Source organism: Lonchura striata, chromosome 5 (genome assembly GCF_050655825.1).
Source record: "Lonchura striata isolate lonStrDom1 chromosome 5, ASM5065582v1, whole genome shotgun sequence".
NCBI lineage: Eukaryota > Metazoa > Chordata > Aves > Passeriformes > Estrildidae > Lonchura > Lonchura striata.
In genome coordinates this window covers 64313739-64339069 of record NC_140707.1, presented here as the reverse complement: position 1 = coordinate 64339069, position 25331 = coordinate 64313739, and the positions used below count along the sequence as shown (strand labels likewise).

The following is a 25331-nucleotide window of genomic DNA, read 5'->3' as shown; positions in this document are numbered from 1 at the left end:
TGGGTTTGCCTAGCAATTTTTCTGTTTGGGAGAAATTCCTAAAGATTCATATCTTGTGTTCTAAAGTCTCTGAACTAAACCACTTAAATATTTTTACATTCAGTGATCTTTAGAAGACTCATGCTGCAATTTTAGTGGATATGCTTCAAAGCACTTGAAACCTTACTTTACTTTAGGAGTTGAAAAACCTGAAAATCATGCTTTTAAAATTCCTTTTCAAGAACTGAGTAGCAATAAGCTACTGACCTTATTCTTGTGTGCTTAAACATTATTGACAATGTTTCTATGATACCACTTGAGTGAGGAACAGGAAGAAGTGAAGCAAATAATCTACTTTTTAAATGTAGTTGTTGGTTTGGTTTGGGGGAGTTGGGTTTTTGGTGGGTGCAGGGTATTTTTTTAAGGATGATAAGTAACCAGTCACCTGATGAATATGATTAGCTTGTGGTTTGAATGGCTCTTCCCACTGAAAGCAGCTACATCTAACTGTGGCTAATCACATACCTACTTGACATATTTTGACAAAAGTTTATTGTGTTAAATGCATTGTAAAACAATTTATTAAAATGTATTGGTTTTTAACAATTAAGTATCCTAAGAGCATCAAGACATGTACATCTATGTAGTTCGTAATGTATATAAATTTAGGTACATTTTGTTACATAAAGGTATATTTGTAAATTTTTTTCCCAAGATTTCTCTTATATGAATAATTTTGTCTTCTCATGTCAAGTGAGTGAAGTATGAAATGGGTAACAAACTTAGTGGTACTTTTCCCAGTAGGAGATAGTGTGGTTTGGGTTTTGGAGGCCAAAAGTATTTTGCTTTTAACAACAAAGTATAGTATATAATATAATAAAATTTTATTCTGGTTAGAAGATGTATTTTGGTGCCTTAGCTAGTCTAGTATTCGATCTTAAAATGGAGATTTTATTATATGAATAAAAATACCTGGTAAGAAATGGAAGCATAATTGTGGAAGCAGTGAAAAACTTGTCTTCTTAAACATATTTTCATTTTAAATACTAAATGTATTGTGTTTAGTCTCTTACTAACAATATATGATCAGTTTAGAAGAAATATGCAAATGTTTTCTTGGGGGAAAGCAAAGACACTTACTGTTGCAAAGAACATAGTCTTTATCTGTTCAAGGAGTGTCTAGTAATTGCACATATACTGCATATACTGAAGGTTAGTGTCTGGCAAAGTGTATTAGAGTGGGAGTACCTGCTCAAGTTCTTAGGAGATGAAATATCAATATAATGTTAAGGCTTTTTGTCTGTGTGGAAATCCAGAGGTTCAAATTGAATGAATCATTTTAAAGTAGAACAAATTATCCATTTGGTGGTGATGGGAAGCAAAGCTGCTATTTCCTAAATTAGGGCTCCTAAGAACTGGTACGGATTTGCAAACTGGTTCTGCTCACTGTGGAGCAGTGAGCTGTGTTACAGTAACAGGTCAGCTTTTAATACCATACATCCAGTTCGTGCCTGTTTCTTGAATTTTATGTAAGACAAAATACATCAGATAGATTGAACTGTTACCAAAAAGGACATTCTGAATATTAATAAGAGTTCTGTGTAGCCCTGCTTGATTTTAAGGAGTTGTGATGAGGTATTTTTGGTCTTGGTCTTCTAGAGCGCCCCATACCCTTTGACCACATGATGTATGACCACCTACAGAAGTGGGGCCCCCGCAGGGAAGAGGTGAAATTTTTTCTTCGTCATGAAGAGTCGCCAGCTGAAAGCAATGAACAGAGTAAGTACATTTATCCTGTAGTGTTGTGACTGAAATAGATTTTAAAAGATTTCTGAAACGTTTTGGTTTTCAGTTCGTTCAGTGAACCACAGTGGTTATATGTAATACAACTTCCTTGTACCAAAGCCATTTTGAACCTTGATCAGGGGCACCTTTATTCTAGTTCTTGTGCACCAGTTCTCTTCTTTAGAATAATTTTTACCAGTCTGTTGAGTAATAGTAAGATCTGTTTGTATTCTGCTTAATTTGGATCCAAAAAAGTTGGTGGATATTAGAGACTTGATGTAGTTTTTTCTTACTGAAAGTCCCTACATTTTGAGAGGGTAGAATGGTTCTTTTTTCTTCTTTCAGTTGCACAGAGAAAGACTTGTTAAACTCCTTTGCCTCCTTTAAAATCTCAGATCTATTTTACAGACATCACTGGCAGAGGTTTCTGTGCCTTTGCTTTCTCAGTACTTGATGTAGGTATATTTAATAGTCATGAAAATTTGCATCTTGAAAAATTGCTGGGCTGCTTGGTTCTGTAGGAGAAGTGTTTATATGAAATGGTGCCCAGTGAAATGGGGCTTCTTAAAAGACTGGAATAAAAAAATAGAAGTGTTTTAGCTAACTTACTGTGTAGACTGTGCTTAATCTATGAGAAGAGTTTTGAGGCTGTGAATTATAGACTTGATGTCTGTCAGACTGTCTGAAGGACAGGAAAGGTGTCTCAGTGAGATGTGTTTGCATGCACAGATTACTGACTCATTCAACTAATCTGACTACTTTTAACAACAGGATTTCAAGTCTTTGCTGAGTCCTTGTTGCTTTCAGCTGAGGCTTCTCTTATTTTTAAGTGTTGCCTGCTTGTTTTGAATGCAGAAATAGCAGACCCAAAAATGTGTGAGAGAACTTTGTTAATTACGTACTTTGCAAAATAGTCTGTTATCCTTTGGGCAATACAAATATAATGTTAAGAATTTTAAGATAGACTTAAAGCCAAAGAATTTAAATGTACAAGGAAAGCATTGCTCCTGAACCATGCTTGCAAGGCTTTTGAATTAATCATTGAGCTATGGATGGATTTCTAGATTAATGTTGTTTATAAGTTAGACATTATAAAAGCTTCCTCTACTATATTAATTTATAATGTATTCAGTTGAAGCTACTGCTTCTTATGAACACAAAATATAAACCTTGAGTATTGCCCTTCCTCACATTCTTCCTTAAGAGAAGTCAGGAAAATAGAGCTGCATGTTTGTACTTTTAACTGAGGAATTCTGTTAAGTAAAGGCTTTATTTCTGCTGATTCACTGCTTACAAAAAGTAACTTTACTAAGAAAATGTTGAAACTAGCAGAATAAAAATTGACAGGTAAAAGTTTGATACAAATTCTTGAGCAGAATTCTCATAACATATGACAACAGACTCGAAGGTAAAATGCATTTGTGTTGAAAACTGAACTTTGCACTAAGAGTGATGCTTTACTTTTAGGTGGACGTCCAGCCCAAAATCAAAGAAATGGTATAAATATACCTGTGGAGAAACGAACAGAGAATGGGGTAAGTAATAAATCTTAACGGTTTGGATCAACGCCACTCAAATATTTTGTGTTTTAGAAATTATTACTTTTTGAGGTGTGTTATGATGGGAACTGGGCAAAAATATATTCATCTTGGTTTTGTTTTGATTTTATTAGAAAGTGAATGGCACAATGTGTCTTTTTCATCACTCTGATTTTCTGTCTAGAAAGAAATTACATGATGTGAGAAGCCCCATAGTCTTATTAATTCACCTTCTAATCTGTTGTATTTATTCTGTGTGAAGTAAAAACAAGTTACATTATTCTTTCACACATATATTGCCTGTCCACATATCTTTTCCCTGATTCATGTTACTGGTATTGATTCATGACATACTGTTATATGCTGAAATATGAGGATATGCTGGTAGAAGAGCTTGCATACCCCTCAGAGCCATCACTTTATGCTATTTTTATGCACTTGATTCATTTCTACATATAGAGGTTTTTTAACTAATATATTACTAGGTTTCTAATTTAAAATACAAATTACATACCATAGGCAACCTGTGATTCCTGGCTTGAACATTTTCTTTTCTACATAAACCATAGTATATCTCTTTCAAAATTAACATGGCTTAAAAGCCTTCTACTCCTGAGCTGAAAATCTCCTTACTTTCTTCTCTCTTGTTTCATCTTCAATACTAATGAAGATTCTGCGAAGCATAGTCTGTTCTTGTTTGTTCAGGACCATTCTGCTGCCTTTACTAAGACACTCCAGCTATCGTTAGCTATGTTTAAACATTTTAAAATTTCAGTAAACACATTTGAACTCACCAGTTCATAGTTATATTGTCTCAATAAAGCACTGTCACTTTACAAATGTGCATATGGTTCATTCTCAGAGTAAAATAATACTTAAAGTTTAGAAGCAAATAAATCAGTTTTTGCAATTTGAGAATCTTAAAAATAATTGTGCAGACTTGACAGTTCTGTGCTTCTATATTGCCTGATAATTAACATTTAAAGATCACACGCTCTCCCGTGTAGCAACAGAATTGTTCAGTTTGCAGCTTGTTTGGTGTATGGCATGTGGACCTAGGGCAAGGAATTTTTTCGCTATTCAAAACAGTTAATCATGTATTGCTTTCTACATTCCTTTTCTGTAGAGAACACTGGCTGATACCCTCTGCTGCATGGATCCGTTTATCCTGCTGCCATTGTCATATTGACAATGTAGTGAGATCATGGTGCTATAAAGTGCTGGGGGACATAACTCTTTTGTGACCTCCCCTGATCTACTCCTCCATAGGGGTTGTAGCTCAGACACTACATTGGAGATATGGTATATTTGGAAATTAGGACTGGCATGTGCAGAATGCCTTACAGTCTCACTTCTTGGCAGGGCTAAGCTTTATGATAGCATGGCTCTGTATTGAATTGAATTTGCTCTGAGTTTTATGGATAAAGCTCAGACTTGATAACTTGAATAACTTCTATCTTCATTCCATTCAGGACACTTATTTTCTTTTCTTTTAAAATCCCAAAAGTTGGCCACAACATTAAAATTTGTTGGGGAACTGATCACTTTAAAAAGGACTTTTACCAGGTTTGGGAAATAGAATGTATTAAATACCAGGTTTATGAAAGTAGAAGAAAGACTAAAACCTGAGGGCGTTATAGTAATGTAAAATTGTAGTGGGTTTTATGCTAAAAATAGTACAAATTAGGTTTTGGAAGTGTTTGAAACTAAGATTTTCAATTGTGCTAAGTTTTAAATCAGAGGGGGAGGGGGAAAAAGAGGTGGCTTCAGGATCAAGGATTTAATCAGCTTACACTTACGTAATGCATTAGGCTTATTCATTGTTGCTGGCATGCTGAATGTTAGACTAGCCCTAAAATCAACACAAACCAATGGAACATTGAAGACAGCTCAGATTTTACCAAATACTCTGCATTCAGGTATGTTTTTATTATGTGTACCTGCTTTAAGGATGCAATAGTTGATTTTTTGCTTAATATTGGGTAGAGCTGCAAGTGTGATATGCATAGAAAACATTAAGATGAATGTTAGTTTTATTGATTGAACCAATAGTCTTGGAAAAAATTATGGGCAACCTATCCAGTTAAATTTATATTATTCTATTAATTGGCATTTTGTCATATGCAGTGAGATTTTTTTGTTGATGTTCTTTGAAATTATATGTGCTTGATCAGCAATTACTTAAATAATGGCTAGCTTAAAATCACATTATGTAAATGCTTAAATTTCATTAGATTATTTTTCAAGTTAAAAATAGAATAGGCTAGGTCTCTTCCAGCAGTGAAACATTTATTGTAAAAGAATACTTACCTGTAAGTATTCCTCTGGGAACTTTGCATTCTGCAAAACAAAGTCTAAAGGAAAAACTCAGTGAGGTGCTGTGAACTGACAGGTGCTTTTATTCCAGAGGCGACCTTTTGGGGTTTTCTTTTTGTTTACAACTTTCTTTCTTAGAAGTGGAATTATGCTGTAGTTGGGACCTGATCTCTTACTGCCACTACACAAAGGTACAGATGAGTGAAGATCAGACTTACATAACTAAACATTTCCTTTTGCCAGGGATATTGGACAATGTCTCAGGAGGGATTCTCCTCTCTGAGAACAGCTGCGTCTTCCTCTGCTTCCTTTCTTTAGCTTGTGTAACTGAGCCAATTGGATCTGAACACAAGCTGTGACAAGGGGAATTCTAAATAAATAAAGGAAAAATGTTTTATCATTGAAAGTAACAGACATTGGAACAGACTGTACAGAGTCTGTGGAATTTTGATCTAGCTGAATAAAGTCCTGAGCAGTCTGAATTGCTCCAATCAGAGCTTATTGAACCAGATGACTTCCACAGGCTCCTTTCTACCTAAATCATTCTTTGATTCTGTGATTGGTGGCCATGAAACAGTGGTCATCGAAATGCTGGGTTTTGTTTGCTTTCTGATATCCTAGCATGATCCAAGCATCATTCCACAGTAGCAGCAGCAGCCTGTGAACAGTGAGGCAGAGCAAATATAGGTGAAACCACTGGGGGTCAGTGGCAGACAGGAGAGGGACTGGGGAGTCCCATCCCGGTTGAGCTGCCAGCCCTCAACAGGAGATGTGGATCAGATGCTGCTCTTCCAGAAAGAGCACTGACTGGATGATGACAGTTGTCCAGATGAAAAGGTAATCAGATAACCCAGAAATTTCTTGGAGATGAGAAAACAGAGGTAGTACAGCGACGGGGAAAAAGGATGTGGTACAGGAACGTGCCAGAAGTCAAATGTATTGGACTGAATAAAAAGTAGATTTGTGTAATGAAAACAGTCTGTTTATGAAGAAATACACATTTGTTGTAGTTGCTTATAGATAAATAATAATATATTTTAAATATAAACTATTTTATATGTAATAATTTACATGGGGAGAATAAAATCTCAGTTTTTGGTCTCTGCTGCCAATTTTTTAAACTTATTTTGCTGTTTCTCAAATTTCTCCCCTGATTCAGAGAGAACGATATCAATAAACCTTTTTCTTATGGATGTTGACTGAAGCCTTTGCCAAGAAATACAAAGTGGAACCTCATTTTATCTCACTACAGAATTTGTGTTAACATTAGTATAGAAGAAATTTGTGTGGAGGAAAAAAACTTGACCATCACCCCAAACCAGAGACACACTCCTGCAAATTTTCTTAGTATTGAAGCTGTTACCAGTACAATAAGTTGACTATTAAAAGTTTTCTGCTGATTAGGTAACAGAACTTGTGCTCACTATTTTGTTAGTGTTTCAATCAGGCTTTTAGGAAAAATAACAACAGGTGGTCCAGCTGTTTTAGTACAAGGAGAGTCTTACACTGAGGGAATTCTTAGGGAAATTCCATTAACAGCTGTGTTAAAACTTCTCCATACATGTATACACAAGGCAGTTTTTTGTAGCACTGATTTAATTTCAGAGAATACATGGTTGCTGATGGAGCATGGATACCCACTGATGCAGTCTGTATTCCACTCCATCATGACAGCAGGAAAGCTAGACTGCTTTTGAGTCCCTGTGGTGTGATTTGTCCCAGTCTATGCTTAGAGATTAGGTAGATTTACAAATGGGGCCAAAATCCCTGAATAAAATTATATATTGTTCATTAGCTTTAACCATTTCATCCATATGAGTGTGACCAGACAAAAAGGCATTAAACATCTAATGTACATTTTGTTATAGGGGGCCATTTACAAGTATTCTTGCACATACAAATTAATAAAAGTTTCCATAACCTGTCAGGTGAAGATATAACAAATATAATTGTGAGGAAAAAAGCAAACAAGCCCCATTTTAAACAGAAGTAATAAACTCAGATGAGAAATACATTATATGTACCTGCTTGAAGTTTCTCATTTGAACAATTGAAGGATAAAGAGCTTAGTCTGGATAGAAGTTGTTCTTCAAAGCTGAGCTGCAAATTCAATTTAATATAAGCTTGTAAGTATTAAGCACTCTGTTTATAACATTTAACAGTGAGCTTGGAAGGGGCTGCCATTCATATAAGACAGGTTTTAATCAAATTTGTTTAAAATGAACAGAAAACAATGTTCTTGAAATTTAGATTCAGGGGTCTCATAGCAAAGTCAAAGCAAATAATTCAATTAAAAGATGATTTAAAACAATTTAGGCACAAACAATTCTAACAGTTTGCAGAAAATTATTTTTTCTGAAGAAATATTCATGTAAGTTTCCTGGAACCTTTTGACCTTCTAATGAAAGGGTAATTAAATCAGATTCAAGTTTTCCCAGTTTTTGCTGCAAATTTCTCTGTTACTTTTGTTAAAGAGACAAAAAACTTGTCTGCTACTCCTACTGTTAGAGATGTTCCCTTTTACAGATTCTGAAAATTGTTTATCTGTTAGAGAGGGAAGCCTTGCTGCCCCTGCAGCAACCTTTTGCACCTCAAATTCCTAGTTCAGTTCCTAGGTCAGAGTTAATAGAGTTTGGATTCTCCATAGACTGATAGAGTTCTTTAAGTCTGTCTGAAGCATTTTCCAGACAGCTGGCAGTATGTTGCTCTTAAAAAAAAAAAAAATAGAAAAACTAATCCAACTAAAGGATTTAAAGGAAAAAAATTAAATTAGGAAGCAGAAAAAAAATTTAAAGTCTAAAGCTAATTTTAATGCATACAAATAGCTTTTAAATTCTTGCCAGACTAGAAATCTGAGTCTTTTCACATCTCAGTAAAGGATAGTTATATAGGGGAGCATCTCTAGAAGGCTAATAATTGTGTGATCCCATATAAAGAATTTCTGTGAAGCTGTAGGGAATTCAAATGTTCTTGACCTCATAACTCCCTCTGAGGCCTTTTATAGACCTTTTAGACAGAATCACATCTTTCTTGGATTTGGAATGTCATAAAAACAGTATTTTGACTTGTCCTGTGCAATCTCAAATATGTTGCAGTCCATAATGGACAAAGTTACTATATGTTTAGGTTTTATGAGAATAATTTCATAGGTTTCACTGCTTACTCTGTGATTATTTCCCTATTACAATTTTAATTATGTTAGGATTAGTTTATGACTAATACTCACTTTTAACATCTGACTTTGTTTGGTTTAAGGAGTCTAAGTATTATTTGACTAGTTGGGACCAGGGAGCATTCTTGGAACCCACTTGGACCCTTATGAACGGACTGTTTTCCTCCATTTTTTCTCCATGTAGTTAGGTAATTTTTAATCTCTGTCACTCCAGATACCAGATATCTATCTAGATGGCTGTGGATATGAGAGTCACAGTATACAGACTTGTATCATACAGACATTTATACACACTTACTTGCAGTGTACAGATTTGTAGTTCTGCTGTTCCCCTGGTAATCAAAGAGAGTTCTGTTCATCAAGTTACAGGAACTGAGTATGTGATTTTCTAGTTGAGAGCAACCAACAGATGTGTTCCCATTTTGCAGAGGAGAAAATACCTAAACTGCACCACTTACTCTACTCTAGTTCCTGTTTTTACAGGTCTAGCTTTGCTTTTCCTCACTCATGGCTTTGCAGTTTTACAGAAATACTTTGCTGCAGATATCCAGGGGAGGGGGAGGAGGAGAAGTCTGTTTAATCTCTATTTATTTTCCTATCTTTGTGTTGTGGACATGGAGCAATACAATTCACTCTTTTCCCTGGATTTCTAAATAAATGAAACATGTGAAGAATTGCTTCCAGTTGTCACTGCACATACAGATGCTGAGCTGCTTGGCTCTTATATAAAGTTAGAACAATTTAGAATGAGTGTTTCAGCTGTTGTATAACATTGCACTCATAAACTCAAAGTAAATGTTACTTAAAGACTAGTTAATTTTCTGAAGTGTTGCTGTGCAGCCCTTACACCTGCACTGTATCCTTTTGCAGTCACATTAGTATCATTTTTTGTTAAATCAAATATTTTATTATTGAGTTATTTTAAGGAATTTGGGACTTGTCCTTTCCTTTATTTCTGTAGATCTTTATAGGAGCTTAAATGTGAAAGTTTGAGAGTGTGGACTGTTGCTCTGCCTCTGAACAGCTTTCAGTTCAGAGCAGGAGACTCTACTGGTGCATGCCAGGCCAGGTGTACATTTTCAGTCCATAGTTAGAGTTCTGTCTTTTATATAGCTGTGACATTTGCAGATCAGTGTTTTCTCTCATCTTTTCCATGGTCTCTGTGGTGTTTCTCATGCAGTGCTGCTGTGGCCTCCTTTCTCTGACACACCTTTCCATGTTCACCGACTTGCTCATTTAGTTTCCTGTCCATCTTGCCTCTGGACACCAGGCATACCTGTTTCCCACCTGCATGTTTTCCCTGGGCTAATGAACCTTTCTATTTCTCTGTTGTTTCTGCAGCTGCCTCCAGATCTAATGGTTACTAAGTTTGTTCCCCCTGCAGTCTTCCTCGGATCAAAGCCGAGAAAAATGAAAGTCCCTCTGGCTAATTTAGGAGCCAGGGAGTTAAACTTGTTCTTCTTCTCATATTCCCAGTGGATGATCGTATTCTTCAGCTCATACCTTTGCATGCTTGCTAAAAATACACCTGTTCTTTATTCAGCTGGAATAGTCACTGTATTGTGCTTGGACATAGAGTTCTTCAGTGTTCTTATGGAGACCCATTTGACTGGATCTCTTGTATAAGTGCAGTGAATCATGCTTGAATTACTTTCTTGAAAGAAGGAAGAGAGGGTGAACTTGTATTCCTGAGTTTGACAAGGTAAATTACCGCTTTTAATATTTTGGGGTTTTATCTTCTACAATATCCTGATTTGTAGATACATAAAAATTGTTAATGGGGTTTAGTATTTTCTGTAATTTTTAATATTTTAAAATCCTTAGGTCTAGGTTTTGGCTTGTTTCAGTCTTCTCTGGCTTGCTGGTTCTTGATTTAGGCTATTGCACACATGCTTTAGCTTTATTTCTGGCTCATATGTTCATCTTATTGCATAGAAGATTTAAGAAAAAGCTGAATTATGTACGGAAAAGCAAATAGCAAACACTGGAAAGTTTATTTGCATAAGATAGTGGTATCTATTCCGACTCTGCTGTTTGCCCTTTGTCTTAGGCAGTCTCTGTTAATAAAGAAACTCTTTGTTAAGTTTCAGGTGGTATGGTTTGCTGTCACTTTAAACAGTAAAATTGCATACAAAAATCAATGATTTTTATGGTTTCTTTGGTATTCAATTTTGGCCCAGCATTGATAATAATACAAAAATACAAAGGAACAAATAATCCTTGTGTTTTTAAAGCTAAATTGTCTATAGTCTTACACTTTCAGTTTAACCTGATAACTGTGAAAGAACTGCATATTGCTCAACATTTTCCATTGAATATGAAAAGTGCAATGAATCAAGCTGATTATAGTTGACATCTGGCTTGATCTTGCCGTGATTAGGTGTTTTACTGCTGGCAAAATCCACTAGCCTTTTCCGTTAGCTGATTGCTGCTGAATGCAGAGAGACAGCTTTTCATATCGATAAAGAGTTTGGGGAAACCTGCATCCCATATGGAATAAGATTAAAAGGCATCCTACCTACTATTGATTGCACTGAGCCAAACAGCCATGCGGGAACTCAGAAGATGTGCAGGGTTGTTGTTTTGGCTTGCCCACAACAAACTGTTAAACCAGTAGTGTAGACAGAAAATAGCAGAAAGATGGAGCTGAAGCGTGTTGAAGCATCGGAAATGTTTACAGCTGACGGGCAGTGCTGCGAAATAAAGATGTGCTCTCTCGCAATTAGATGGGAAAATAGTGAACAGGTAATGAATTACTTTTCAAAATATGTTTGTTTTGCACTTTGGGCATGTTATTTAAGTGCTGTGTAGCTTTCACACTTCAATTTAAATGATTGTGTGTTTAGTTGTCACATGGCCAGAATGCAGACCAGCTTGGGTTTTGTAGCACTTTATCTCTGAATTGAAATTTATCAGATTTTTCTTGCATGCATTTGCTATCTTTCCTACATTTTAAGACTTTATCAAAAGCTCATTACTTCAAAATGTCATGGTCAGCTTTTGCTTTTGACAGTTTGGTTTTATGGGAAGTACAAGTTGTATGCTAAGGTCGCAACACATCTTTCAGTTACAGGATATTTATTTTCAGTGCTTTTGTTTAGAAATGTTTCATTATGCTATTCTAAAATGAACAGTATTACAGCATAGAAAAACTTTGTATTAAAACAAGGGCAGAATAAACACAGAATTGGTGCTAAACATATTATTCACACTAACGATAACTGCATTTTAAGTATCCTTAGCAGTCCTATCAGAATAAGCTGTTGCTTTTAGAAAAGACCCAGAAAAATATAGTTCCAAGACCATTTCTAAAGGATCTGACAGTGTATTTTCAATGTGTATTGTAACTTGTCTATGACTCAAAATCACTATGAGTAAAAGGATTGGTGTTGTAAAAAGGTCTGAGATTTTGTATACAACTGATATTTCAACAAGAATGCAGAATCTCTTTTAAGATGCTTTTTTTTAGGAGTATGAGGTTGATGTTTAATTAAAAATCAGCTACTGGGTATTTTACCCAAGACTAAAATTAATATAAACATGCTTAAGATTTCTGTGGCTGTTTAAAAGTAGCTGCAAGGACAAGGAAGAAAGTAGTGCTTTAAATAAACAAGTTTCAGATGCTACTTTCCTAGAAGTAATTTATAAAGCAGTCTATTTCAGATGTAGCAGATGTTCAATATCTGCTTAAATCCATTTATAATTTTGAAAATCTATTCTAACATTGTTTTCATTTTTGTTAAGTTCTGTCTTTTCATAGCTGTTCTGCTTAAAATAGCAGCCTCACTAAGAAAGTAATATGGGAAAACAGGAAATCTGGAGTCTGTAGATTATACTGAGTAGACTTTAAACATTTTATTATGGAATGACTCAAAAGCATCAGCAGATTGGAGGAATTACTAACAAGACAGTGTAGATTGAGAGAGGTTAAGATTCTTATCAACTATAGATAATGTGACATTTTTCAGCAAACTGTGATACAGTTGAAGCAACTTTATTATAAGACGCTGTCAGTGTATTTATTTGCATGATGCAGTAATATTTTATAGTAGATTTTGTGGTAAAATTACCCAATTCTGTTTGTGATGTTAATTGCAGTATTATTTTATTATAATAGAGAGTATACACTAGGTAGATTTTCTTTAATTCCCAATATTCTGGATATCTTTTCTGGGTTTAATTAGCTTGTTCATTTCCATTAAACTAAAAAAAGGCACGTGCTATTGTCATTGGATTCTTTAAAATGGATTTCTGCTATCGGCATGTTTCTGACCCAATTAAAAAAAATGCAAGGCTGAGCTGTGGATAAAGCTACTAAACTGGAAATAACATCATCCATGTCGAGATCAGCAAAACCTCTATTTTAGTTTAAATATAAACAGATACTTCCTTTTGTCTTTTTATAGCATTACACATGAGTTTAGACAAAGGATTTTCAAGTTGTTTGCTGCGTGTGTCACTAAGATCAGGTTTTATGGAAAATATGGTCACAGATATATTAAAAACCTTGAATTTTATAGGGTCAGTATATTTCAGAAATTTATGGAGGTCTGAATCACTAATCTTCAGCAGATGATCCATTTCCTCCTATAGACCTCAGAGAGCAAAAGGAGGCCACATACTTTCATATAAGACCTATCTGATGTAGGTTTCTTTCACATTTTTTCTCCTTGAGGATATGGATACCTTTACTATCACAGAAAGGAAGGTGTGGAGGACTTCAGAGAAGGATTGCCCTTTTGGTTTGGTTTTGTTGGTTTTTTTTTGTTTTGTGTTTTTTTTTTCCTTTTTGGTTTTGTTGGTTTTGTTTGGTTGGTTGGTTGCTTGCTTTTTGTTTGTTGTTTGTTTTTGCTATAAAGGTCATTCAACCAAAATCTTCTTTATCTGTATAACAGTTTTAGAGTGGCAGCCTATGTAAAGAATAAACAGTGGAGCTGGGCTGCAATTGGGGTATCTGCTGCTTTATCTTCAGTAGCTGCTCTGTACTGACTTTTTAATAAATTGGTTGAATACTGACAGAAAGAGAATATGGGTTTGAAAGTAGTGCAACACAAGCAAAAACTTTCTGGGTCACCATTTTTATGGCCAAAGCCAGAACCAGCTCTTCTGGGCTCCACAGTAGAAGCTAAGGCACAGACTTTTTAAACTCTGTGTGCTGGCCGTTCACATTTTAAGTGACATTGACCTTGGCAGTTGGTGGTTTAGCCTCAGATTAATTTCTGACTGTGATAAGAGAGGAGCAGAGTGGTGGAACAAAGTACAAGAAGATAAGTACTAAATGAGGGAGAAAGGATGGAGGTGATGGGGGTGAATGACAGGTAAAAGACTAGAAAATATGTGAGAATTCATAGTACATGACTGAGTGTGCAGGAATATGCACAGGAGAAGGTGGAGCTTGGCCAGTTTCAGGAAGTTTGAGTTACTTGAACCTGTGGTTCCTCATGCAAGGTTTTGGGAAGGGAACTTCAGAAGATTTGTGTGGGAGATGGGTGTGAGCTAAAACGAAGGAAGAAATAGATAAGGGACGCTAATGACACGGTGGTTCTTGCAAACCTAGAAAAAGATCCAAAGAGATAGTATGCAGGAAATGATTAGTAACTTCTTGTATTACTCTGCTATTCATTTTCAATTAGTTGGTAATATTATGCTTTACTGGCTGCTTGAGTGTCTGGGTGTTGCTGGACCAAAACATGAGACCTCCGGTCCTTATGGTGATCTGTAAAGCTTTTGAATATTTGGGTTTTCCTTTAAAGCTCTATTGAAATCGTAACAGTGTGAACTTCAGTGTATGTTTAACAGTGTATGTTTCATTATTATTTTCAAAGTTCTTACTAGTGCAAATTTAGAAAATTATCAAAAATTAGTATCTTCATGGGTTAAGGGGTGGAGGCAAAGAAAAAGAGCATAAAATTAGATCACAACCCAATTATCATATTTTAAAAAATAATCTGTTCAAAAGGTTGGTCTCATGGGGTTTTTATTTTAATATTGACATAATTAGATTCCTCTTAAAAGAGAGTTTTCTGTTGGGAGTAAAGGCAAAAACCACTGGAATCTGCCCTTATTGCTTCCATCCCTTGGCTATAATACATCCTGCTTGTCAAAGAAATGTTTTAAGTTCAGGTGCAATTTTTCATTTACCATTGTGAGTTGCCAATGAGTAAGCAATTCATAATAGCCCAAAAGTATGTAGACTGAGGAGTTTGTGATATTAAAGAGCATAGAAAGGAAGGAGAAATAAGAAAATAAATTTTCCAAGTGACAAGAGTAATATGTAGAAATAAATATTAAAGGAGGTTTGTTTCCTTAATTAAATGCTTAAGGTATGAGCTGTTTTGGGGCTGCTTGTAAACTGGTTTCCAAACTGTTTAATTACTATTGTACTGTTCATCTCACCTGTCTCAAAAATATTAATCATCAAATGGTAAAATATTAGCTTGTAGTAGGAGGGTGATGTCAGAAGCTGAAACTGGAGTTCATTACAAATGCTATCTTTCATCATGCCCTTTTAAAGTGCATGTTAAATACCATAAGTATATTTTTTTTAAGATCCCCGTCAATATTAAGAAATTGGTGAATATAGGTGTAAATTATTCTTGCCTATGTGAGACATACAGGATACTTCCTCAGTGCCTAATAATGCAGTGTTTGCTCTATGGCATTTCATTTAGGAGTTCATCCCTGTGTAAATGCTGCTGTGAATCAATGAAAAGAAATTTACAATTCAGCAAAACTGTCTCCTTTGATGTATCACTATGTAGCAAATGAATCTCTGGAATCTGGAGGAGTAGGTATTTGTAGTGGCTTTTTAGTACCTCCTTCAGAATTCGGTTCTGTAGGAGGTCTGGTTCCCTTGCTGCAGGAGAAAGGAGGAGGTCTGCACCTTAAATGTGATAGGCTCGTGTTTGTTATGAGAGGTGAGTGTCTTGACTTTGTGGATGGAATTGTTAATAACTACTAGGAACAGCACAAACATAAGAAGCTGAGAAACCAACAACCTCATTAAAGAACTGAAACCGCAGTGCTGTCTTTGCCTGGCGTGGCCTGAGGTTCTGAAGAAGGATTGAGAGGCTTTTTTTCTGTGGTGGGGTTTGCATACAGATCATTACAAGCAGACTCAACTAAAGTGCTGAAGTGCTCTGGACTAATCAATTTAACTAGATCTCGACAAGAGAAGGATTCAGTGTTTTTCATGCTGCTTCAAAAATGAAGCTGTGCTGATTTGGAGACCTGAAACCAGCAGCGGTGTGTCTGAAAAGAATTGATTTGGTGTTGAAGAGGACTTCTGCTCACTCTGTTTGCTGCTTTTGCCATGTGGATGAAAAGGAGAAAACTGCGAGTGAAGTTACAGGTTCAAGGCTGTGTTTCTTCAGCTGTCTATATGTCTTTTCCCTAAGTATAGTGTAGCTCTTGAAGTGAAAGGGATACATATTGGTATTCAGTGAGGTGAACATTAAAAGATTTCTCATAGGGTGTTTATATTTAAATGGTTAATTATCATTGTTTCCAATGTTCTTGTGCTTTGCCATTTATAAAAGGTTATTAGACATTAGACTTTCTAAATGGAACATTTTACAGTAGTTAATAGCTTCTTCAAGGAGATGCTAATATCTGCATTAATTTTAAAATTAATCTATATTTTACATGATAAAAAATAATACAATACCAGGCATTATGAGAGAGACTTCCAAATATGCCTGTTTAGAGCAGTAAAAATTCTGAGCTCATAGATTAAACTGGGTTGGGTTTTTTTTGTTAATTTCTGTTGCTTTTACAAACCAGTTTCTTATTGTCATTGTTCTTTCCAGGTTACATTATCCATTTAGAAAATATTTCATTTTCATGTGATGAAATGCCTTTTTGTACTTTGAAATGCTCACAATCCCTATACAGATACCACTTTTTGAGTCTGGATATTTTTTTTAGCAAGATTACTTAGTGGAATAAAACATCTCTTTCTTGGACAGTGTTATACTCAAAATTTCTCCTGGAAATACAATGGACTATCAATGTTTTTAACTTCAGCTGGTAACGAAAGCAGAAAGAAAGGAAGCATTGGGAAAACTATGCCTAGTCTGATGCACATTGCATATTTCTGAAAAAAACACATATGTGTATTGAGAATATGCTATTAATTCACACACCCTCCCCTTTTAACTTCTAAAATCAGAGATCCAGAGGGAAGCCACCATGCCATTCTGAGCCCCTTGTACAAATTGCCTGCAAAGCCTAGCAGAAACAGATGTAGAAGTTTATGTTTCTTTGGCAGTTTTACATGCCAACTGAAGCCAGCAGAGCCTGAATGTGTTTTGAGAGCAGCATCTGGTTTTCTGTTTTGTTGTCTCGAGTAAGCACATTTTGGTTTGTGAATGGCACTTGGAGAAGCTTCCTTACTTTCTTAGCCAATTAGTGCCTTTCAGTCAGTAATTAATAATAAAATGTCTCTTGGTGGCCACAAGTATGTACAAGTTCCTTGCCCTGAAAGAGTATTGGGAAGGACTCTTCTCTGCATAAGTCATGCTAATAAAAAAAGTACACACTACTGAGTTCTAATTTTTCCTTGTGTTGAAATAGAAAATTATTATTTTGAGTGGACTTCACCTCTCTTAATTACTGCTCTACTCTAAAATTTTTTCATTAATGTTGACTAGTAAGAGGAATTTCATTTTTCATTTCCAGTAAGCATTATAATTTCACTTCATAACTTACTCAGTGGGAAATGTTCAAAGAGGGACAATAACTTTATCTAAAGATTTTAGTTGACATGTCTATATCGTGTCCAAGATGGAGCAGCTTTAAAAGTTAGTGAACCAAATCTGGTTAATTTTAATGATTGGTGTTTATCTTATTTGAAGAATTATATGCAGCAACATGAAAATATTAATTCAGGTAGAAAAAAATAATTCAGTTACTTTAAAACAAATAGTATTTTAATTTCCTAAATGAAGCTTAAAGAAACAGTTCTGCATAGTGCATTGGTTAGAGAATTGATACTTATGTAGGAGTTTAATGTAGAAATACAAAAAAAGCCATTCAAAGTGCTTGAGATAATGTGATGTCAAAAAGAAGTTTCTGAGAGGTAAGTACAAGTACTGCAGGCTATACATGCTGGGTATCAGTAGGGTGGGCCCAGAAAAGCAGAGCAACTAAATCAGTTTTCCTGTGGGGTCAAGTGTGATCAGATCCATAATCTGATGTGTGATCTTTTTTGGACACTGGATGGTTGTTTGGGTTTGGGGTTTTTTTTTTTTCTGTATGTCTGTAAAATGTTCAAACCTCATTCCATTTTATAAGCATTTGAAACAGTATTATTTATCAATATATCCAAAATAGTTAATTATCTTTTCTTTTTCGGCAGTATTGACTGTATTGTGGGTAGCAAGTGATGTAGTTTTTGTTTGGTTTACTAATAGTGTAGTCATGTAATTTTGTGAAAAAATTACATTGTTTACTGAAATGTAAGAGTAGTCCAGCTTTTACAGTGATCCAATAAATGAACTGAATTACATGTAAACACTTTGAAACAGATGTTGGGCCATTCTGAACTTTGCAGTATAATTTTTTAAAGACTGGTATTTTCTTCCTGTGGAAATTCTGAAGTTGTGGTTAAACCCTGCAATTCTAAGGTTATGAGTTTCAGTTTTCTGAATAGAAAATGTCAGTTTCTGAAATTTTTCTTGATTCATTTGAGATTGCCTATAAAAAGTGTGGTTGAAGTAATTTGGTGTAAAAACATAATTTGTATTTGTTGATAGAATTATGGATACATTGAACCAATACATTAATGTTTTAAAACATATTAAATTTGGTCACACATATGGTATGAATTTTGAAGAATTTTCATCGTTTGTGTCTCTATCCTAATTTTGTAGGTTCTGTTAGTTTTGAAATGTAAAAGGGTGATCCTTGCCAATACTTGGCATTTCATTCAAAGTAGTAGTCACTTGCTTATCCAAAAGGGATCAGCTTTACTTTTCTTCACTTGTACAGACCGTTTTTCACAGAGCCTTACCCTGAATGAGCCCAATATATCAGAATTTTCACCATCTTTGTATGTGATCTTAGTGACCCTTTATCTAAGGCTTCTCATGTAGTCTTGTCCTGTGCTAGGTCAATAATGTGAACCAGCAGTTCAGACTGCCAAGGCAGTTATGCTGAAAATACTAGGAAAGGAAAGCAGCTTCAGATTCTCCTGCTGCCTAAAATCCTGCTTGCCTGTGTGTTATCATGTATGCCTTACCAGGACTGTGTGCCAGTGTAGTTAAATGTAGGATAAGGGTTCTTTTTCTCTTCTTGTTTGTTTTGTCTCTTAGTGTTCTCATTTCCATCCACTTTTCCACTTTTTACTTTTTCTGCCCCTCTGCATGGTCTGTGTCCCCCCTTTCTACTCTGATGTTCCTCACTCTTTCACAGGTGCCCATCATTCCTCTTCCTCTGAGGACTTGGGAGGAGCCTTTAACCTTCCTGAGTGGGGATTTTAGGTTGTCTGGTCAGAATGCCCTGATACACAGCACATTTGTGGAACATTTTCTGTTCTGCAGGTTGGGAATCCACGTGTTGAGCTCACTCTTTCTGAACTGCAAGATATGGCTGCCCGACAACAGCAACAGATTGAAAATCAACAGCAAATGTTGGTTGCTAAGGTAATAATTATATACAGACCCATTTTTTTCAATATATGCAAGCATAAGTTTTGTGGATAGAGAAAAACATACTAAGTCGTTTCAGTTGAGCTCAAGAAATAGCTTGAGAAATCCATCATTATACCAGAATAATCTTAGCCTATGCAGTGCACAATCTTTTGGCATAAATACTGCTAGAACAGCCTATGTAATGTGTCATTATAAAAATATTGCTAGGGTTTGTTTATCTCTCTTGTGTGGCCCCCTTCATGATCTGTGGCAGAACAGGCTTGACTTCATGTTCATCTTTAGTGGCTCATTCAGTAGAATAATAGTGGGGTGAGATGAGAATATGCCAAATTCATAAAAATTTATATATTGCATTTCCACGTCTCAGAGACAGAAGAGTCTAAGTATGCAAGAGTGGGGTTTAATGGTTTTGACATTGTTGTTGATGTTGTTTGAAGTATTATGCAGCAGCCTTTGATGCTTAAAAGTACCTAAGAGTCAACCTACTGATTCTGTTGTTCTTCCTTAATGGAAATAATACTAAGAAATGTATTTTTCCTTGTGTGCCCAGCAGAAGAACTATTATTTAGATATAGAACGTTTTTGTACAGCAGGTCATGTTGTTTAGAATGGTCTGTTGGACATTGTCATCTTTGGAAAGCTGGGTAACAGCACTGGAAATTTATTTTGCCAATAGCAAGAAAACTGTTAATAGTGGCAGAAAACAAATGCCAGAGGAAGCGTCACAGATGTATTTGAATGAGTGTTCAGACTAGGGCTGTATTCGCATATCTATGTAAATATGTTATTTTTTTGTCTAAAAGAATCTTGAATCTCTGCTCTAAAACAGATTTATTAATTGATGTTAAAGACTTTTTTCTGATTTGTGGAAGTAGAAAACCTGATCAAAATGATAAGGTTTTCTAAGTTAATGTGTTGGGGTTTTTTTTAAATAAATGAGCAACAGATTTCTCTTGTTTAAAACCTCCTTTTGTCAGGAACAACGTTTGCGTTACCTGAAGCAGCAAGAACGTCGCCAGCAGCAGTCTGTTTCTGAGAGTGAAAAGCTCCAAAAACTTAAAGAACGTGTTGAAACCCAAGAGACAAAGCTGAAAAAAATCCGTGCCATGAGAGGACAAGTGGACTACAGCAAGATGATGAATGGCAATCTGTGTATGTGGAATTCTTAATTTATTTACTGTTCACTGCATGACTAACAGATAATGCTATATTTTAAGTCACTGTAGCATTGAAGCAGGTCTTAAGGTAAAACGTTTTCTGTTTTATGGGGGTTCTGTGTTTCCATGAAATTTGTGTGCAACAGAACTTTTTGTTAGTTTTATATAGTCAAACATAGTCCGAATAAGTCTGTTCTCCAACCATTAGGAAATCTTATGACTGTTAGCAAATTTGCAGTACAAATATTTTATATGTATTTTAGATGTAAAGCTAGTGTGGTGTGTTTATTAGTACTTGTAGAATTAAAAAACTAACAACTTCTGCTTTATTTAATAGGTTTTTGTTATTTTTGTCTTGTTAATTTTAGCAACTGAAATTGAGCATATAAGTGCCATGTTCCAGGAAAAGCAGCAGGAGCTTCAGGCTGCAGTGTTAAAAGTGGATCAACTCACTCAGCAACTGGAGGATTTAAGGAAAGGGAAACTGAATGGGTTCCAGTCTTACAATGGACAAATGACAGGGCCTGCAGCAGTAGAATTAAAAAAGTTGTATCAAGAGCTACAGGTAAGTAACAAAAACATGCTATTTGAATTACAACTGTAGATTTAAAAAGTTTTATTTCTGGTCTTATGAGTGGCAATTTGGTTCTGTTTCACCTTATAAAAGAGGTGTTGGAATGCTGCTAATGTGTGAGGTTATAGTTGGCATACAGCCTTTTTTCAGAAAGAACTTGATTAGCTTTAAAAACTATTTTGTTTCTTATACATGTAATGATACAACATGTGCGAGTGTTTTGAAGGGAGTTTCTCAGGCTCTAATACTGAAATACTGGAAGTCCACATAATTTATTATGTGTTTTAATCTCTCTCAAAAAATTTTGAAACTATTTTTGGTACTTTTTCTGTTTTGTTTTTTTGTTTCTTGCACTTGCTATACCCAGGTATAGCAAGCTCACTTACATATCATCTTAATTTGGAGATTTTTGTAATTTTAGAAGTGTATTGTAAAAGTATACCTATATTGTCTGGTGTGAATAAACAAAATACACAGGAATTAACACATTTTAATAGAGTAATTAAAAATGCAAGCTGCACTACATTCCCTGCACTAGATTGTGCAACATAGTTGTAGTATATTCACACAGTATTCCTGGAATCAATATTGTATATCTCCTGCAAGAAGATTATTATATCTAGAGTGTAGCTCTCACACGAGTAGTTAAGTATCCAATTTACATTGAAATTTTGTCAAATTATGTCCTAATGTATCAGGGCTTTGAGGGCTTTTTTTATTTACTCACGTGCTTTATTGTGATCAAGATAACAGCTCTAATATATTTAATATATTTTAAAATTAATTTAAATTTCAAAATTAGTATAATTTATTTAGATTATCAAATACAGCATGGAAATTAATAAATCCTGTTTTCATGCATTAGGATTAAGTGTCCTTGTTTTTACCCCTTCCCCATTTATACAAGGCATATATATCTTTTGAGTATTTCTAAGTGCAAAGATGCTCAATAGATGAAGATTCCTCTCTTGTGCTTTGCAATGATCCTATATGTGTTTATCAAGACTTAAATTTGCTTCAGGTGTTTTTTGCTTGTAGCATTACCATGAAAATTGGAACAGTGAGACAATGTCTGAGTTATTGAAGGTGTGAAAAAATGCCAACAGCAAAGCAAGAGAAATAATTATAAAGAGTGTCATGGTTGATTTAAACCATAAAAGTAATCCACCTCATAACGTACTGGAAAACTGCTGTGAAGGTTTCAGTTTAATCCCCGTGCAGAGAGGAAAATCTGTGCAGAGCCCCTGCACTAGCAGTTCAGTTAGCACACCTTCCAGACATCACATAGTCTCATGTGGAACTGGAAACAGAATCCAATAGCATAATTTCTGTTACAAGTTTTGTATCACTTAGTTTTCATGATAGACAAACTGTCTTGTGTAAGCATTAACTTTAAACAACCATTTTCTGTGATTTAGTTCTTCACAGTAAAATTTTCTGAAATGTCTTTCTGACTAATTCCTCAATCCATTTTCTGTAAATGGGATGCAGTCTGTATGTATTTAATAGGCATCCACTACTTTTTTAGGGTATTTTTTCACTGTTTTCTTCTGAGAGTTGTTCATGATTGCAGATGCTAACTTGACAGGATGTGTGGAAGCACAGAGACACAAAAACAAGTTGTTGATCCAGATTCCTTTGGGTTTTTTTTAACACTGCATTAAAAACCAATTTGCCAAGAGACAGAACAAGAACTGTCCTAGCAAGTGGGGTTTTATTTTGTTTTTGTTTGTTTTTGAAGATCCGTAACAGGCTTAACCAGGAGCAGAACTCCAAGCTCCAGCAGCAGAAAGAACTCCTGAACAAACGCAATATGGAAGTGGCCATGATGGACAAGAGAATCAATGAGCTGCGTGAACGACTGTACAAGAAAAAAGTTGAGGCACGTCAAAAAGAAAACATTCCTGTAAGATAAACTGTTAAAAGGGCCACACTTCAGTTTATCAAGAGCCTATAAAAACTACATAGAGTCTCCCTTTTTCCCACTCAAGTAATACAGTTACCTGTGACAAAAGTAGCAGGTCTCTCAAAACTATTTTAATGTTTCTCATAGATGTCCAAAAACTGGTAGACAGAATATGTTTCCATTTATTTTTCTTTATGACACATACAGTACTATATTCAAAGTCAGAAAAGTTCATATATCTAGGAAGGAAAGTATGACTATGTGCTATGTGTTTAAAAGTATGAATGCATTAAAAAAATGGGTTTTATAAAATACTTACCTTCCAGTATGAAAAATGGATAAAAATATAACAGTTTGATAAAGTTAAACTTAATTGTTTTCTGGAGCTTCAGAAAGATTTTAAGAAATGAATTCTGGATTTCCATATGTATTACTAGGTGGAGGTACTGCTCTAAAAAAACCCAACACATACATATTTGATCATTTAAGAAGTCATTTTATACCATTTGCTTGAGAAAGGCACAGTAAAAGAGACCTTACAGAGATATAGATATCTACAAGAGATGTGTGTGCTGTGACTAAAAAATTTAATTTTTGAGGTGTTGATTTTAAGGAACAAAATCTGTGCTTTCTACCACATTTTTTCCCTCTTTTTGTGGAAGTGTAGAGTATGGTAACTTAATTATTAAGTTGTCCTAGGTACAGTGCATGATTCTAGGTAATTTAAGTTTAGACCTCCCTATTCATGCAGAAAGTCTGGATTAAATGGACATTCACGTTTCAATTTGTCTGGTCGTTTTCAGTTGAATCGTATTAATGGAACTTCATCGCCCCAGTCATCCCTGAGTGCTTCAGGAAGGGTGGCAGCAGTAGGACCTTACATCCAAGTTCCAAGTGCTGGCACTTATGCTGTACCAGTAGATCCAGTTAAGCCCCAGTCTCTCACCATTGCTCCTAACTCAACACATGGAAGATCAAAATCTGGTAAGTACTTGTGTGATGTTTATCAATACATATGGTTTGAAAAGTGGCAATAAAGGACAGGAGACCCAGTGTTGGATAATTGGTGTAGGGGAGGAGGCAAGTTTCAGATGTGTTAATACTGCTCTGTGAATCTAATCAGTCATTAGATCTGTGACATTTTTGCTTCTTTCCATGAATTTTTCTTAGGAAATTGAGTGTTTTCATTGAAATTTTACTGTCTGGTACATCCCCAGAAGGAGCATGTTTTCTTCACAGATTCTGTCTTGTGTCTTTAATAGCTTTTTCAATTAGTTTGTGTGTTTGAATATAATCATGAAATCAACTTTGTGGAAAACTGTTATATATAACTATTTACAGTATGTCGCTTTTTGTCAAGTAAAACAAAGCTAATGAGTAAATAATAAGAATAATACTTCTCAGAAGGAAACTAAATAGGAAAATAGAATAAAACTATTTGGGGTTTTTGCTCCATCAGGGATGTGGGAATTTCTAGTCTTTGACGCATTTCTGAAATGGAATAACCATAACATTGATGTTGTTTACTTGTTTCTGCCCTATTTAGCAAAGAAGCTGCCCCTCCAGAGCACCCCAGAACTTTGTGTCTGAAATTGGCTCCCATGCCTCCCACTATTAATAATTCCATCTACATTTTTCAAATAGAATTATTATTTAATTTGTGTTGGAGGCTGAACTTCTCAATTCCAGCAAATCTCACCTGTATGCTTATACCTTAAAAAAATCTGAATTCTTAATAAATTATCAGCTAGGAAAATACACATAATATGAATAAAAATGCATGATCCCACTGGTCTAACCATAGGACTTATTTTACCTGGTCTCCTAGGAGAAATCAAAAAGGGGATAAGGAATGACTAGGAGATAAAAGCTGTTGCAATATTCACATACATTCAAGTACTTAAAACTGCATATTCCAGCAAAAATTCGCATCATGATTTCCAGATGAAGAGGAAGAAATGGGAGAAGACAATCTGAACCTCTCTGTAGGGAAGAATGTCAGAAATGCCCTTCCCGCACCCCCCCAAAAAAGCCCCAAGGTCAGAAAGTAAAACTGGCCAAACAGAACCTAAAAATAAGACTCCAATATTTCCCATTGATATTAGTGATTTAGCAATACCTTTATCAGCTAAAAGTATTCAAAATCTGTACGAACCCCATTCCTGTAGTTTTATGGAAAAGTCTCAAGAAGATGGAATTACTTAATTGTGAAGTTGAAGGTAGAGATTTGCAACAGTTTTTTTTTTCAGATT

The 25331-nt window shown here is 35.2% G+C and overlaps 1 protein-coding gene across 4 annotated transcripts in view; it reads left to right on the top strand.

Annotated features, from left to right (window-relative positions):
* Positions 1–25331, top strand: part of PPP1R13B (protein phosphatase 1 regulatory subunit 13B) — a 67981-nt gene that overhangs the window by 30210 nt on the left and 12440 nt on the right. For 3 of the 4 annotated variants that reach the window (XM_021528906.4, XM_077783939.2, XM_085582317.1), the window contains exons 3-9: positions 1639–1758; positions 3232–3299; positions 19332–19433; positions 20420–20594; positions 20968–21164; positions 22915–23079; positions 23883–24063. In XM_021528906.4, coding sequence (XP_021384581.1) covers positions 1639–1758; positions 3232–3299; positions 19332–19433; positions 20420–20594; positions 20968–21164; positions 22915–23079; positions 23883–24063 — 1008 coding nt within the window. The remainder of the gene's footprint in view (positions 1–1638; positions 1759–3231; positions 3300–19331; positions 19434–20419; positions 20595–20967; positions 21165–22914; positions 23080–23882; positions 24064–25331) is intronic. The other variant, XM_077783940.2, reaches the window with a different exon arrangement.